The sequence below is a fragment of the Chelonoidis abingdonii genome, chromosome 16 (genome assembly GCF_003597395.2).
Source record: "Chelonoidis abingdonii isolate Lonesome George chromosome 16, CheloAbing_2.0, whole genome shotgun sequence".
Taxonomy (NCBI): Eukaryota; Metazoa; Chordata; order Testudines; family Testudinidae; genus Chelonoidis; species Chelonoidis abingdonii.
Window position 1 is genome coordinate 8,123,377 of NC_133784.1, and position 16,351 is coordinate 8,139,727.

Below are 16,351 nucleotides of genomic sequence, written 5' to 3' on the forward strand. Positions count from 1 at the left end.
CCTGGAAATTCCTGGCTGGTGGCAGCGATATTAGATCTAAGCTGGTAATTAAGCTTAGAGGGTTCATGTTAGCTTCTCAGTTTATGAACGCTAAGGTTCAAATCTGAGTAAATGAGCTGAAGGATTGGGATGTTCATATACTCTGGTGATGTGGGCCGTATAAGGACCATGGAAAGATACGATCTCTAACACTGGGTAGCATTTTCTATCTGAAAAAATAACACAAGGGTGACTTCTCTCTTTTTTTTCCTCCCCTCCTCCCACATTCCTTCTTTTAAATGAGGGTTTCCAATATTTATTGGAAAATTTCTTTAGAGTTTAGTTTGTGGCTACCAGTCCAATTGATCTAGTCTATGCAGTTTCTTGTATCACCCTCATCAACTTAATGTCTTCCAGAATTGTATTAAGCAACGTACCTAGCATATGTGACATGTTTTCTCCTTCCTTCCTCTTTCTCCTCAAGGGGAAAAATACATGAAATTAAAAAAAAAAATTGGCTTGTTATACCATATTTGTTGTTGAAGGGAAGATAAAGAAATGTGCTTTGTACGTGGTATGGAAAATGGTGAGGTTTGAGTTGGTTCTTAAATCATGTCCATTCTGCAGCCTTCAACTAGCCCCTAAGAACCTGTCTCCTTCACAGATGAGCTTTTATCCTTGTGATGGAGAGATCTTTTTGTGATCCTGGCCAAGATACCTGAGTCTCTTTTGTATTTGCCTTGATATAGATTTAAATTCTTTTGACTATTCTTTCCCCTTCAAATGTCTTCCCCCCCTTTTCCACCCTGCTCTTGACTTCCTCTTTCTTTTTGAATTTATAGTCTCCCCCCCCCCCCCTTTCCATATTACCTCGCCTCTGACACAGTTTTTGTGTGATGCGGGTAAGTCTCTTAAACCAAACTTTTCACAGGTGGTCACTAATTGTATTCTCATTTTCTGGATGCCTGACTTGAGTTCCTAGGGTCTGATATGCAGAAGTGCTGAGCATTCACAGCTGTAACTGAAGTTGATGGAAGCTATGCTTTGAACATTTAAAGAGCCATATAATGCTAAGTACTCTGGAAAAATTAGGTTCCAGGCATCTCAAATTGGGCATCTAAAATTAATGGACTCTTTTGACCTTTAATTGCTTTGTGTCTGTTTCCCAGCTGTAAAATGGGGATAATACCCTTTCACCTCACAGGGTGTTTGTGAAATACTTGGATACTATAATGATAAGCATTACAGAAAAGTCCATGAGGAAATTATTAATTCTGTCTTGGGTTCAAGTAGTGTGCAGTAAATAAGGCATATGGTCACACTCTGAACAACAAAGAGAGAACTGTTGAAGAGCTGCTCATTAAGTGAGCATAGTCTGTTCTGTGCACTGAATGAGGCAGGGGCCAATGAGAAAAAACAGCATGTGATCATGTAACTGAAAACTATATCATAATTCATCCCTCTGTATGTATGCATTAAGGTTGCACAAGCAAACTTAGTTCTGGCATTTCTTAACTTTTGAGTATTTGATTTTGCAATCTCTGTCTGTAATTTAAATATAAGACACACGGATCTCACACTGTTTAAACTGTGCACACCGGGGCTCTGCATCTGGCAGTGCGGTGGTCCAGTGGGCGGGCACAGAAGAAAATCTGGAGTAATATCATTCCGTTGAGATTTAGGCATCTGTCGCTTCCTCACTGGTAGGCATCTTGCCATCTTAACAAGACATGTGGCAAGATAAATGAATTAAATATAACTATAGATGCCTGTGTATCACTCCATACATATTTTGTGATCAGTTTTGCTTTGCAGGATGCATGATGGTGTGTGCATGCCACAGAAGGCCTGCTGTGAGTGCAGCTGGAAATTGAATGCTCTTGGAGGAAGTGAAGTCTGGTACATGCCTGATGCCACAGAGGATTTTGAGAAGGGCATGTACTGCTGGGTATCTTGGTGTGCAGGATTGGGTGTGTACTTTAGTGGTGGGAATAGGGAGGCAAGTTCACTGAGATTGATGAGACTTTTTTTCTTAACTTGCAGGTATCCTTGATCCTGCCAAACATCTCACAATGTTGTGTCGAGCTGCTCTGAGCCCCTCCTTCCACTCCCCTGGACGATACCTCCTCTTCTCACCACAGTACATCACAGCTGTTTCCCAGCCTTGTAAGTATCCAAGGGAAAGAACTTGTTTGTAATAACACTGGTCAGGGGATGTCTCTCAGCATCTCTTATACCCTTATCTTCACACCTTCTTTCTGCACCACATCAGAGTTTATGGGCTGCCTTTCCCTTTCGTTCAAGACCTACAGGTGTCAGAGTGAACTGCAACTTCCTTCCTCAGTACAATAATAATTATTCGAGCAAATGCCTGAAGTATCACCTTTTCCATTCTGACAAACCACAATTTCAGTCAAGACATACTGGTGTTTTCTGTGAATACTGCTTACTTGCTGCCACCACCTCAAGATTGCATACAACAATAATGTCTGTCATATGTGTTAGATTTCTTTTTCCTAAACAGAAGAGAGATTTAGAAGTAAAAATGGCTATATATCTCCTTCCCCAATTCCTATAACAACCAATTCTTTGAATGCTGGTCCTTATGTGTATTCCACACATGGGTACACGTGCGCCATGCACTCGAGTCTGGAAATGCTAATAATGTTCGTTGGTCTGCACATGTGCAGTGGATTTCTTTGTGCTTCCAACTGAGGGCATAAGAGATAGTGAGGGCTGAGGCCTCTCCAGTTCCTTCTTTCCACTGTATGGCCTGAGTGGGAATCCTGTGTCCTCTCTTCCACAACAACCAAAGTATCTACTTTCCTGTCTCTTTTTTTTTTTTTCTCCACACTTCCAAAGAGAAGAGACTTTGCTCCCTTGATGTCCGACATGCTCTGGTGTTCAACCTGCAAAGTACCAAACCAATCAGCAAGTTACCAAGACATTTGATTGCCATAGCAGAAAGTTCTTCAAGTGGTTGCTCATGTCCATCCAATGTTAGGAGTTTATGCTTGCCACATGCACCGATGCTGGAAGTTTTTCCTCAGTGGTATCTATAGGGGACTGGCTCTGGCATCCTCTAGAGCAGGGGTAGGCAACCTATGGCACGTGTACCGAAGGCGGCATGCAAACTGATTTTCAGTGGCACTCACACTCCCTGGATCCTGGCCACTGATCCGGGGGGCTCTGCATTTTAATTTAATTTTAAATGAAGCTTCTTAAACATTTTAACATTTAAAACCTTATTTACTTTACTTACAACAATAGTTTAGTTATATATTATAGACTTATAGAAAGCATTAAAATGTATTACTGGCACATGAAACCTTAAATCAGAGTGAATAAATGAAGACTTGGAACAGCACTTCTGAAAGGTTGCTGACCCCTGGTACTGCCAACTCTGTGGGAGGAGAGGCCCAGGAACCATGCCCTCCCACCCGCTTCAAGGGGAAAGCTGTCAATGGCACCCCTACACAAGTCATCCCGAAGGTCCATGGGACTGTGCCAACAATCTCTGGAACCGCATCCCGGACCACAGATCTGAGACCAGACAAGTTACAGGCACCGATTGCCAAATTTCTAGTACTGATTGCTGGGGTCACAACACACAGTCACCGGACCCATGGTACCAGGCCACAGGTACATATTGTGGACCCTTGGAGACTGTCACCAGAGTCCCCTCGGCACTCTCACAAGCCCCAATGCCTGTTGCCGTGGTGTTATGGACAGTCTCTGCTCTCCCGATCACCAGAGACTGTGCACCATGCCTAAAGCAGGTTGCATCGCTCCCCAGACTATTACCGGGCTGCTGTACATCACTCATCGTTGCTGGAAGTGCAGCATCATTCAGCGGGCTCCTGATACTGCTCTCCAAACAGCAGGTGAGAGGACGCCGGATACAGTAGGGAGGCGTAGCCTATGGTGGCACCAGCATGATTACCAGAAGAAGAGTATTTCTCCTTAAGCTTGGGGAATGAGAAGTTGCTGGCCCCCATGGACCTGCCAACACTGGTGCAGCCAGCAGGCCAACCTACAAGTGTGTGGCCACAAGATCAGTGGCCAGGACCGCAGGGGTATAACCTGTGGCCTTGTCCGCAAGCCAGGGGGCATCGGAAGGACCTCCAGCAATAGCGACTTGCTCCACCCCAACCCCCTGGGCTCGCGGATCAGGTCAAGCCAAGGGGCCCACGACCAACCCGCTCCAGGGCAGGTGGTGCCTCAGATACAGGAAGCAAAGCCTATCCCTCCCTCGGGGCTGGCCTCCTCCTCAGGATGAGGCAGTTGCAGGCCCATTGCAAACAGTGCCCCAAGATGATGTAAAAGCACACCAGGAGCTGCTTACATGGGCCATGGTGATCCTGGGACTAAGAGCAGAGGAGATGTCCAAACCAGCGGATTCCCTATTCGACGTGCTGGCCGCAGCAGCACCACCAGCAAATGTGGCCCTGCCAGTCCACGATGGGGTGGTCAAAATTGTAAAGGCCCTGTGGCAGATCCCGTCATCCTTGCCTCCTATGTTCCTGCAAAGGGGTTTGAGTACTTGTATACACATCCCTCCCCGGGTCACTATCCTTCGCGGCTGCCAACGAGCGAGACGGACATTATCAATTCAACTCGACTCCTATACGGCAGGAAAGTTTCTTCCACAGCCAGTCTATAGCTGTGGATAACTAATCGCCAAGCCTTGCTCAGCAGATATCACTTTAATACATGGCAATACCCAGCAAAATATGCTGACTTGCTCCCACAGGCCATGAAGCAGGAGTTCAATACAGTGCTGGAGAGGGCAGAGTGATCGAAAGGGCCTCCCTCCAGCTGCCTCAGTTGCAGTGGATTCCACAGCCAGAGTGATGGCATTGGCGGTATCAATGATATGGGCATCGTGGCTGCAATAGTCTGGCATCTTGGACCTCCTATTTGAGGGCTTAGCCCTGTTTGCTGAACAGACGGACAGCAAGTTACACAGTCTGAAAGACTCTAGAGCAGTGGTGGGCAATCTGCGGCCCGCATGCCGCAAGTGGCCCATCAGGGTAAGCAGATTGCGGGCTGCAAGACATTGCTGATGTTGACTGTCCACAGGCATGGCACCCCACAGCTCCCAGTGGTCGCAGTTCGACGTTCCTAGCCAATGGGCGATGCGAGAAACGGTGGTCATGTTCCTGCAGCCTGCCACTTCCCGAGCCAGGTTCCCAAGGCAGACCAGAGTGGAACCAAGAGACACAGGGCGATTGGCGCCACCAAGGTCACCTGGCAGCAGCGGGAGCACATTTGGGCGCTAGTCGTGCCCCTTCTAAAAACAGGCAGTCATTTTGAAGGGATGCTCAAGGGCGACCTCCCAGTCTACAGTCAGGACCAGGATCTGTCTCATCCCTTATTTTTCCACCGTTTGTTGCCTTACCTCTCCGCTTGGACCGCCATAAGCACCCACCATTAGGTCCTCAATATGGTGTCAGTGGTTATACCCCCTTGTTCTGTTCTATCCCACCTTCCCACCCCCTTCCCTATCCCTCGTCAGGGACCCTTCTGTGCCTGCGGGCCATGGGGGAAGTATCTGTGAAATGAAGAGGGAAAGATTTTTACTTTCGGTACTTTCTCATTCCAAAGGGGACCTACGCCCCATCGTGGACCTGTGAGACCTCAACAGATATTTCAAGAAGTTGAAGTTCTGCATGGTCTCCCTGACCTCCATTATCCCCTCCCTGGACACTGGTAGTCCGCCCTCAACTTAAAGGACACACACTTCCAAATATCAATAGTCCATGGACACAAGAGACTTCTGCGGTTTGTGGTCAGGCAAATGCATTACCAATTTGCAGTGCTCCCATTCAGCCTGGCAACAGCACTGAGAGTGTTTACAAAGTGCATGGTGGTGTTCGCAGCCTACCTCAAGCATTGAGGGGGTCCAGATCTATCCCTACCTGGACAACTGGCTTATCAAGGGCTGTTCGAAGAGGTAGTATGGCACAGTATCGAGGTGCTGCGAGCCACCTGTCATCACCTGGGTCTGTTGAAATGAACAAAAATCAATATTGATCCCCATTCAGAGGATAGAGTTCATCAGAGCAGTCCTCGACTTGACTTGAGCCAGAGCATTCCTACCTTAAACCAAGTTCACGGCCATGTCAGATCTGATTGCCCAGTGTCACGGAGTCACCGAGTGATGCTCTGGAACTGCTCCCCACCAAGCCAGTCAGGACTTTGGGGAGCCTCCTCTACCTTGATGCAGACTTCTTTAGGGCAAGAAGCTCACATGTCTTCACCTCCTGGGTCTCTCCTTGGAGCATTCAGCATGCTCTGCCCCTCCGTGCGCTTCCCACAGCGAGCCCACCCCAGCGGGGTCCTGGGGAAGCCACAGGGTCCTGCACCCCCACTTTGTAGTCAGACGTGACTCTCAGCCAGCCAGTAAAACAGAGGTTTATTCGATGACAGGAACAAGGTCTAAAACAGAGCTTGAAGGTACAGAGAGCCGGACCCCTCAGCCGGGTCCATTCTGAGGGAGAGTGAGCCAGACCCCCACATCTGCACTTCACTCCTCGTCCCCATCCAGCTCCAGACTAACCACCCCATCCAGCCCTTCCTTCTCTGCTCAGTTCCTTTCCCGGGCCAGGAGGTCACCTGATCACTTTGTCTCTCCCAACACCTTTAGTTGGCACCTTGGCAGAGGAGGGGCCCAGGCCATCAGTTGCTAGGAGACAGAGTGCCAGGCATTTAGGTGCACTGGCCCTTTGCTCTGTAGCAATCACACACCCTTCTTCCACCACCTAGATACTTAAGAACTGCATAGGGGACCTGAGGCACCAACACAGTATTCAGAGCAAACATTAAGAACATTCCCAGTTCGTCACATCTCTCCCCCCTTCGAGACCGAACTGAGCCAGGTCACTCCAGCCAGTTTGAACCCACCAACATTCCCATGGATGCTCCAGCATCTCTCCTATTTCTTGGTGTGAGTTACACCAGGACAGTCCAGTCTAATGCCCTCCCTTAGGTCGAGTGTGCTTGATGGCACTCACAGGCCGCACGTGGGAAGGTTTGTGCAGCCCGAACCCTTTTGCCACCCCAATACCCCTGGGGTTCAAACTGGGCTTGGGTCTTTTCCCAGCACTCTGGTCTGCGATTTGGGCTCCCTTGGTTAAGAGCCCCCATCTTGGCCTTGGCCAGCTTTGCGCTTGGGCAGCCGCTCCCCACCTTGTGACCCAGATACAACACCTCTGCGGTCCCCACCTTACGCTTTCCAGCTTTTACTGTCAGTCCCATCTCCTTGAGGCAACCCAGCACCCTCTTCACCTGGGACACCTGTTCCTCCCAGGCTGGCTAAAAATGCACGTTATCAGTGTATGCCAGGGCCACATTCTCCATCCCCCTCAGTTTGTCTAGAATCTCCCCAGGCCTAGACATGGGGTCGGCATCGGACACTGTGATGGCTTTAAGCTTCTGCTGGTCCCTACTAAACCAGATCATCCTGTCTCCCTTGGGGACCAGCCCCATGGGTGAGGTGCGTGGGCTGTTGAATGGCTGGATCACATCTAAAGCCAGCATGTCCTTGACCTCTCTCTCTCCAGGTTCTGGGCTGCTTTCCCAATGACTCTGAACAGGGAACACCTGACGGGGAGATTGGCTCCCACCTCAGGGAAGAGATCCCCCAGGGGGGTCTTCCCCCTTCTCCTCCCAATCCTCCTCTTTCAGGTCCAGGTGTCCCCTCACTCTCCTCCCATCCAGCAGCTCGAAAGGGAAGAACCCTGTGGATTCCTGGGGCACCACCAGCTACCTCCCAGTCTCCCCCAGTTCTACTTCCCCTTGGGGAGCCCATTCTTGGTACAGGAATCCCTTCTCCCACAGGACTGTGTCCCTGCAGCCTTCCCCAAGGGGGTTTGCAGCACTGTGGCCAGCAAGTTCCCTTAGCTTCTGCAAGGAGGGATCCCTCTGCAGCTTGGTCTGGGATTCAGCTGCTGTGGCAGGGAGTGGGACCTGCTCCCTCTCACTGGCTGGGCCTGGGGTCACAGCCTCCCTGAGCCCTGTTCCTGGTAGCTCCCTCCCTCCTGTGTAATCGCTTCCCAGCAGCACGTCTGGACCAGGCAAACCTGGTTGGCAGCCGACCTGCCCTGCCTGGGTGTCCACTCGACTCAGCTGGGGTCTCAGCTCCCCCTGTGCTCAGCACTGCCCTTGCTGTCCCAGTGGGGGCAGGCAACGAGCTCTCTGCTCTGGTCCCAGCATCAGAGCTGGTGTGCGCTCCCTCTCCGGTGTGCAGGGGGGAGGGGAGCATCTCTCCCTTCCACTCAGCCCCAGGGGGCTGGTTACAGGTAGGCAGGTATCCTGAGCCCTGCAGCCTCTCCCCCCTGCCTGCCAGGTCATTTGCATTTTCACTGACCATTTCCATCCTAGCCAAATGGTTCCCTGGATTTGAATTCAAACCCTTGGCAGTTACAGGAACAGGGCCTGGATCCTGTCCCAAAGAGACACAGTCACCGCCCATCAGGGCCTCCCAGCCAATACCCTAGAGAAACCCAACTCCCAGCCAGCCCAACCTCTCCTGGGTCTGCACAGGGATCCAGGCCAAAGGCAGGGCAAGGGGCTTCACCCCAGGGACCTTCACTCAGGTCCCACAGCCCCTCAGCATCTGCGGCTGCACCACCACAGTTCTCTCTGTCCCAGGGTCTCGCCACCCCAGGTGTGTTTCCCCACTGACCCCTGGGCAGCCCCCTATGTCTCTCTGTTCCACCATCGCCAGTCTATGCTGCTGCTGCTTCTCCTGCAGCTTTTCCTCGGGCTCTTGCTCTCTCTCACGGTTCTCTTGGACTCTGCTCCTATCCCATCCGTCTCCGATCCCCTGATGGGGAACCCAGTCGTGAAGACCCTCGTCTGGTTGGGGACCAGACGCTTGAGGATGCCTGGCTGCTGTTCCAGCTGCTCCCAGATCCTCTTGTAGCCCCATCTGGGTCAGGAATCCGCTCCTCAGAGTGGTCCTTCGCCTCCATCTGCACGATTAACTGTGCCTTCGTGAACTTCTCAGTGCGTAACCCTCTCTTTTTTTGCACAGGATCACAATGTCCTTCTTAAGGAGATGGTGATAGGCCATCACTTCACTGTTTCCAAGTGGCTCTGGACTCACAGGCTGTGTGCTCTTGGCTCCCCCATGGTTTCCAGGAAGAACCCCTGGTGTGCCAGCTCTTCTCGTGATCACCACCTTTTTGCCAGGGTCAAGCTGCAGACTCCTCTGCCCCTGGGACTGCTCCTGCAATCCCCAGGGGAATCCTGCTACTGCAAAAATCCTTTTCTCTCCAGGGTCGAGCAGCAAGCTCCTCCACCCCTGAGACTGCTCGCTGCAGTCCTCAGGGGAACCCCGTTACTCCAACAGTCCTTCTCGCTGGTCACACACTCCCAGAGGTTAACCGCTCCCTGAAATCGTCCCTCTCTGAGCCTTCAGCATGCCTGGTCCTCGTTATCCCTCCTTTGTTTTACTGCTCCCCAGTCACGTACTGCAAGAAGCGCCATTCACGGGGTATAGCACATCCCACCTCTGCTACTAGTTGTCACGGAGTCACTGGGCGATGCTCTGGAACTGCTCCCCACCAAGCCAGTCAGTACTTTAGGAAGCCTCCTCTCCCTTGGAGCAGACTTGTTCAGGGCAAGAAGCTCACACGTCTTCACCTCCTGGATCTCTCCTTGGAGCATTCAGCATCCTCTGCCTCTCTGTGCACTTCCCACAGCGAGCCCACCCCAGTGGTATCCTGGGGAAGCCACAGGGTCCTGCACCCCCACTTTGCAGTCAGACGTGACTCTCAGCCAGCCAGTAAAACAGAGGTTTATTCGATGACAGGAACAAGGTCTAAAACAGAGCTTGAAGGTACAGAGAGCTGGATCCCTCAGCCGGGTCCATTCTGAGGGGCAGTAAGCCAGACGTCCACATCTGCACTTCACTCCTCGTTCCCAGCCAGCTCTAGACTAACCACCCCCTCCAGCCCCTCCTTCTCTGCTCAGTTCCTTTCCCGGGCCAGGAGGTCACCTGATCACTTTGTCTCTCCCAACACCTTTAGTTGGCACCTTGGCAGAGGAGGGGCCCAGGCCATCAGTTGCTAGGAGACAGAGTGCTAGGCATTTAGGTGCACTGGCCCTTTGCTCTGTAGCAATCACACACCCTTCTTCCACCACCTAGATACTTAAGAACTGCCTAGGGAACACTGAGGCACCAACACAGTATTCAGAGCAAACATTAAGAACGTTCCCAGTTCGTCACACCCAGGTCACCGCATACCCGCTCAGCACAGCTCGGGTCCTCTTGGCTGGGGAGTGTACTGCGGTACCCTCAAGACTCAAGGGCTATGGTTACAAGAGGAGCTGTCGCTTCACATAAACGTAAGAGTTCAGTGCCATTTGTCTAGCATGCAGGGTGTTCCTGTCCCATCTGTCTGGTTGGGTGGTGCAGGTTCTGATGGACAAAACAGTCTCCATGTTCTACGTCAACAGATGAGGCTGCAGTGTTCCCTCTAATTTTTTCCCAAGCATGTGTGGAATTAATTTTATGTGCCTCAGTATGGAGATGTGTGACACATCACCTCCACATTGGTGCACATAACAAAATTCATGTGCTGGGATGGAGCCCAGGGGTTGCACTGTGGGATGGGGCTCAGGGCTGGGGTTGGGAGGGGGGGTGAGGGCTCAGGCTGGAGGTGTGGGCTCTGGGGTGGGGCCAGGGATGAGGGTCAGAGGGTTGGATGGGCGGGGTTGTGGGCTCTGGGGTGGGGCAGGGAGTGTGGGGCAGAGGGTTGGGGTGGGGTTGGGGATGAGGGGCTTGGGGTGCAGGCTGCCCTGGGACTAGTAGGGAGAGAGGACTCCCCGCTGCTCTCTCCCCATAGCAGCATCTGAGCTAGGTGGCAGGTCCAGGGCTGGGCTGGGTTGGGGCCAGGGGAGGGATGCCTCTCCCCTGGTCATGCCAGGTCCGGGGTTGGGGGAGAGGCATCTCTTCCCGCCACAGCCCTGCATGTCTGTGCAGTGTTTAATGGGCTTCTGCACTGCCACGCAGCTTAGAGGAACTTAGGACAAGGGGAGCCCAGTCGTCAGCCCTGCGTCAGGAAGCCCTTCGCATGTGGGACTTCTGCATCCAGCACGCTATCCACCAGCACACTATCTACCTCACATCTCCCTGGCTTCCGGAACACTCTGGTGGATCGCTTTAGCAGATCCTTCTTTTCTCAGGACGAGTGGTCCCCCCCACTCAGAGATTGCCAAAACGTTCTTCCAGAGGTGGGGAGATCCCCAAGTAGACCTATTCACCAATAGGCAAAACAGGAAATGTCACCAGTTCTGTTCGCCACGGTCCCTTGCAAGCTGTCATACACTTTCCTAATGTCATGGTCAGATAGTCTCATGTACACTTCTCCATAGATCCCACTAATCAGCAGGGTCCTCTCCAAGATCAAGAGACGCAAGGCATGAGTCATCATGATTGCCCCGGCCTGGCCTCGCCAGCAATGTTTTGGCACTCTCATGGACTTGGCAGTGGTGCCCTCGTGAACCCTGCCTGACCACCTGGACCTGCTCTCTCAGGATCATGGGCAATTGCTGCACCTGAACCTTGCCTCTCTCCACCTTATGGTGTGGATGCTGCATGGCTGAACCCTGAGGAGCAGGCCTGCTTTACTCAGGTCTAGCTGGTTCTTGTCGAAAGGAGAAAGCCGTCCACTAGAGCCACCTATCTTGCGCTTCTCTTACTGGGTCTCAGAATGAAATATCTGCCCCATTGGTACTTCTTTACAAGCCATTATGAACTACCTTCTGCACCTACAGCTTCAGGGCGCAGCTATCTCATTGATCAGGGTGCACTTGGTGGCCATTTTGACGTTTGACACGCACATTGAAGGAAGATTGGCATTCTCCCATAAGATGGCGATAAGGTTCCTCAAGGACCTCAAGAGGATGTCCCTCCCCCCAGTCCAGGATGCTGTTCCCCAAAGGGACCTTAATCTGGTCCTTCACAGGCTTACAAGTACCCCTTTTGAGCCTCTAGCCTCGTGCTCTTTCTCACACCTGTCATACAAGGTCACATTCTTGTAGACATTACGACAGCAAGGCAAGTCTCTGAGATTGGAGTCCCCATATACGGTGTTTTACAAGAACAAGGAGCAGCTGCGGCCCCTTCCTGCCAAAAGTGGTGTCACACTTCCATGTCAACCAGGATATCTTCCTTCCAGTATTCTATCCGAAACCTCACAAGACCAATGAGGAGAGAAGTCTGCATACTCTAGAAGATGTTAGGCGCACGCTAGCTTTCTACTTGGAGCAAACCAAGCCCTTCCGCAGATGGACTCAACTCTATTGTGACTGCTGACAGAATGAAGGGCCTTCCGGTTTGAAATCTTTTGAGAGTACACCTGATCACCGCCTGCTACGAGTTAGCGTAGGTGGTGCCTCCACAGATAGTGACAGCTCACTCCACTAGGACTTAGTTGTCTTCGGCTGCCTTCCTGGTACATGTCCCTATCCAGGATATCTGCTGGGCTGCGATGCGATCTTCAGTACATGCATTCACCGAGCACTACTCCATCACCCAGCAAGCCAGAAATGATGCTGGATTTGGTAGAGCTGTGTTGCAATTGACATGTCCATGAATAATATATTGAGATATGCCTATCTCATAGAACTAGAAGGAACCTTGAAAGGTCATCAAGTCCAGCCCTCCTGCCTTCACTAGCAGGACCAAGTACTGATTTTGTCCCAAACCCTAAGTGGGCCCCCTCAAGCACTGAACTGTCAACCCTGGGTTTAGCAGGCCAGTGCTCAAACCAGTGAGCTATCCCCCTACCTGCCTCTGATGATACTGCTTGAGAGTCCCCTAACATGGAATGGACATGAGCAATCACTTGAAGAAGAAAAAATGGTTGCTAACCGTTTGTAGCTGTTATTGTTTGAGATGTGTTGCTCATGTCCATTCCATGACCCACCCTCCTTCCCTACTGTCGGAGTTCCGGCAAGAAGGAACTGAGGGAGTGGGAGGCGACAGCACCTCTTATACTGGCATGTATGCACACCACTCGAGAGAGTGCCAGAGCCAGTTCCCTATGGATACCACTGAGGAAAAACTTTGGCACCAGTGCATGTGGCAAGCGCACACACACACACACACACACACGTGTAACATGGAATAGACATGAACGGCACATCTCGAAGAACAACAGTTATGAAAGGTTAGTGAAAGTTTTATCACATGGTCAAGCTATTTCCTCTCAAAGAATCTCTGTGTGGGTTTTGGGATGCATCACAGGGTGCTACAGATTAGCACACACCTTCTCTCCCCCACCCCCTGGCAGAGGTGTCACAGCTCACTCCATGAGTACCCAGGCCACCTCTGCGTCATTTCTGCTGGAGGTTCCAATACAACACCTTTGCAGGGCAGCCACCAGGAGCCCCATCCACACATTTCCTACACACTACAGGTTAATTCAGGTCTTTGCTGTAGGTGCAGCAATGGAATCTGCAGTAGAGCAAGCATCTTTGTTACCAGCTTCCTTTCCCCCCCACCTCTCCAATCACCCATGTGTGGAATACACACAGGGACCAGCAGTCAAAAAGGAAATGGAGGTTTCTTACTATAGCTGGTAGTTCTTTGAGTTGTGTGGTCCCTATCTGTTTTCGAATACCTGCCCTCCACCCCCTCTGCTTCAGATCCTGTTGAATTCGTGGTAAGAGGAGGCACTGGAGAGGCATTGGCCCGCACTATCTTATACCCTCAGTTGGGAGCACAAGGAGACCTACTGCACATATGTGGGCCAGAGGACACTACTTGTTAGACTTTCTGGACTTGGGTACATGGCACATGTGTCCCCACGTGGAATTCAGCTAGGAACCATACATCTCTAAGAACTTCCAGTTATAGTAAGTAAAACCTCCATTTCCCACCCCCCGCTCCCGCCCACTGTTGGTGGCTAGGTCTGTTGACATAAACCATAGCAGTGACACCATATGCTTGTCTTCAGATGAGGGATCTTCAGCACTGGTTAGCAAGAAATTACAAACCAGGTTTAGACAGCATGTATCACAACTTAGTAATTCCACAGCAGGGTTAGCATCATTAATACATGGACAAATGTTCAAAATGTAATGTAGGATATGCTTTTTAATTCCCCTCTGCCACCAGTAATACTTACCTCCACGGCATTGACACTGGGATGAGGAGCTCATTTAAACAATAACTTGTTAGTCAAAGCTCATTGGTCTACATATCAGTATAATCAAGAGTCTATATAACAATATATTAGAGCTGAGAGCAATCAGATTGGTTGTAAAGTCACTTCTTCGAGTAGTGTCCTTGTGGGTGTTCCACAGTAGGGTTCTCCACTGCAGGTGTAAGTGTGTCCCTGTGCTTCTGATCAGATCTTTGGTAGCAGTGTCCGTCTGGCTCGCACATGCTCTCTCCTCATGGGCTGCCTCGAGGCTTATTAGCGCTGCACAAGTGAACCACCCTGAGTTCCTTCTCAACCGCTCCCTGACTAGGGATGGAGCGATTAGCAGTCCGTTCACAGATACTTATTCTTTAGAAATTCATTGTTAACTAGTTGTTAGTGTTTTTTCTTATTATAGAGTTTCTTTTAGTTTTTTCTCTTCCTTGTTATAAAAAAAGGTGTATTTTTTCCTTATATCCTTTTTCACCTATAGTGGGGTTTGCCCCCAGTAAGAGGCATGCCCATTCACCTGGATTTAAGAGGTGTCTCTTCTGCAAAGAGTCCATTCTGCTAACAGACGAGCAGTCCCACTGTGTCTGTTGCCTTGGGGAGGGATACATCCCGCAGAAGTGTAACTTCTGCAAGCAACTGAAATCCAGATCCTGGAAAAACAGGGAAATGAAACTAAAGCTGCTCCTCATGGAGAGACCTCTTCAGCCTGTGTCTGACTTATGCCCAGAGCCTCGCAGGCATTGAGTCTTCTCCAGAGCCTTCCACCTCAAAGGCCAGTGACCAGAGGAAGAAATCCTCAGACTCTCCACGTATGACTTCCAAAAAGAGAGCTTTGAGCCCTGTTAGTGAGCCCCGAACCAGCCAGAAGAAGTCTCCAGCACATTCTGTCTCTTCAGTACTGAAGGCATCCAAGCACGGTATCCACAGATCACATTGGTCCAGTGCAATTGATACCATTGGTATGCTAAGGATCCCAGGGGCACAGGTACTGAAGCAGTGGTACCATCAGTCAGGGACAGGAGTGGAGACCACGCTGCCTTCTGGAAGACAGTGTCAGTATGGACCCCTTTGGTACTGACAACTGCGAGGCAACCCTAATCAGCCCACTTGGTGCGGCCAAAGTCACCAGCTCCTTTGGTACCACTGGCTTATTACTGACAACCCCTTATGGTACTGATTACTATGGCACCGCAGGAATTCAAGTTCTCTGAGGCCCTCACAGTATCTGAGGTACCGGAGTCTCCTTTAATTGGTATTGGGTCCCCAGTATCAGGCACATGTCAAGCCCAGGAATCACAACCGTGTCATGCAGCTCCACTGTTTTCCGGTGGAGAATCTGACAGCGAACAGGAGGCGGTCCTCTCCCATCATTCTCACTAGGCTTCCTCCCAGTACCACCCTGGACCTCCCCAGTCATACCCTTGGTCTGGACCTCCAGGTTCTGTGATATGACCAACCGTGGGCTCAACCACACATGCCTTTTCCTCCGTCCGAATGGCCCTGTTGGGATCTGTGGGCAGTCTATAAGCACCATTCTTCCTGGGCATCTAGTGTTACACACAGAGACTGAGGCATTTCCCCTAAGCTACCGCCTGTGGAGCCACAGTACCTCCTGAGGAGATAGTGGAGGAGCAGGAGCAGACTCGAAGAGAAGGTTACACCACACACTAATATCTCGTTCTCCTCGCCAGACAAGGCAGTAATGCCACTTCCACTGTCTGATACACAATTTCAGACTCTTCCATGATCTGACTAAGATGGTGGCAGATAGCTTGCAAATAGCTCTTAAGGAGATAAGGCCACTGTAAACTTCTGGACATTTTATATATATCCTCCTCCTCCTCCAGGACAGCCCTCCCCCATCAATGGGGTGATTTTGGATCCAATCAAACTTTTATGGCAAACGGCATTATTGGCCACAGTGACATGCAGAATGGCCAATAAAAAGTATTATGTACCTCCCAGTGATACGAAATCCCATTTTTTTTCCTCACTCTCTGCCCAGTTCCATGTTGTGGATGCAGTGAATTTGTATTGCCGGCAACCTCATTCCAAGTCCGACCCTTATGATGGGGATTGGAAGCGCCTTGACCTATTTGGACAAAAGACCTATTCGTATGCAACTTTGTAATTCTAAATTGCAAACTATCAGGCCCTGACAGTAAAATATTAACTATACCAAATTTAACACCTTTATTGAC

At 50.7% G+C, this 16,351-nt stretch overlaps 1 protein-coding gene across 8 annotated transcripts in view; it reads left to right on the forward strand.

Moving 5' to 3' along the window:
- Positions 1-16,351, forward strand: part of ALDH18A1 (aldehyde dehydrogenase 18 family member A1) — a 126,410-nt gene that overhangs the window by 24,550 nt on the left and 85,509 nt on the right. For 7 of the 8 annotated variants that reach the window (XM_075072906.1, XM_075072903.1, XM_075072908.1 and 4 more), the window contains exon 2: positions 2,023-2,145. In XM_075072906.1, the coding sequence (XP_074929007.1) occupies positions 2,052-2,145 (94 nt within the window). In that variant the 5' untranslated portion in view covers positions 2,023-2,051. Of the gene's footprint in view, positions 1-2,022; positions 2,146-16,351 lie in introns of those variants that run through there. The other variant, XM_032777511.2, reaches the window with a different exon arrangement.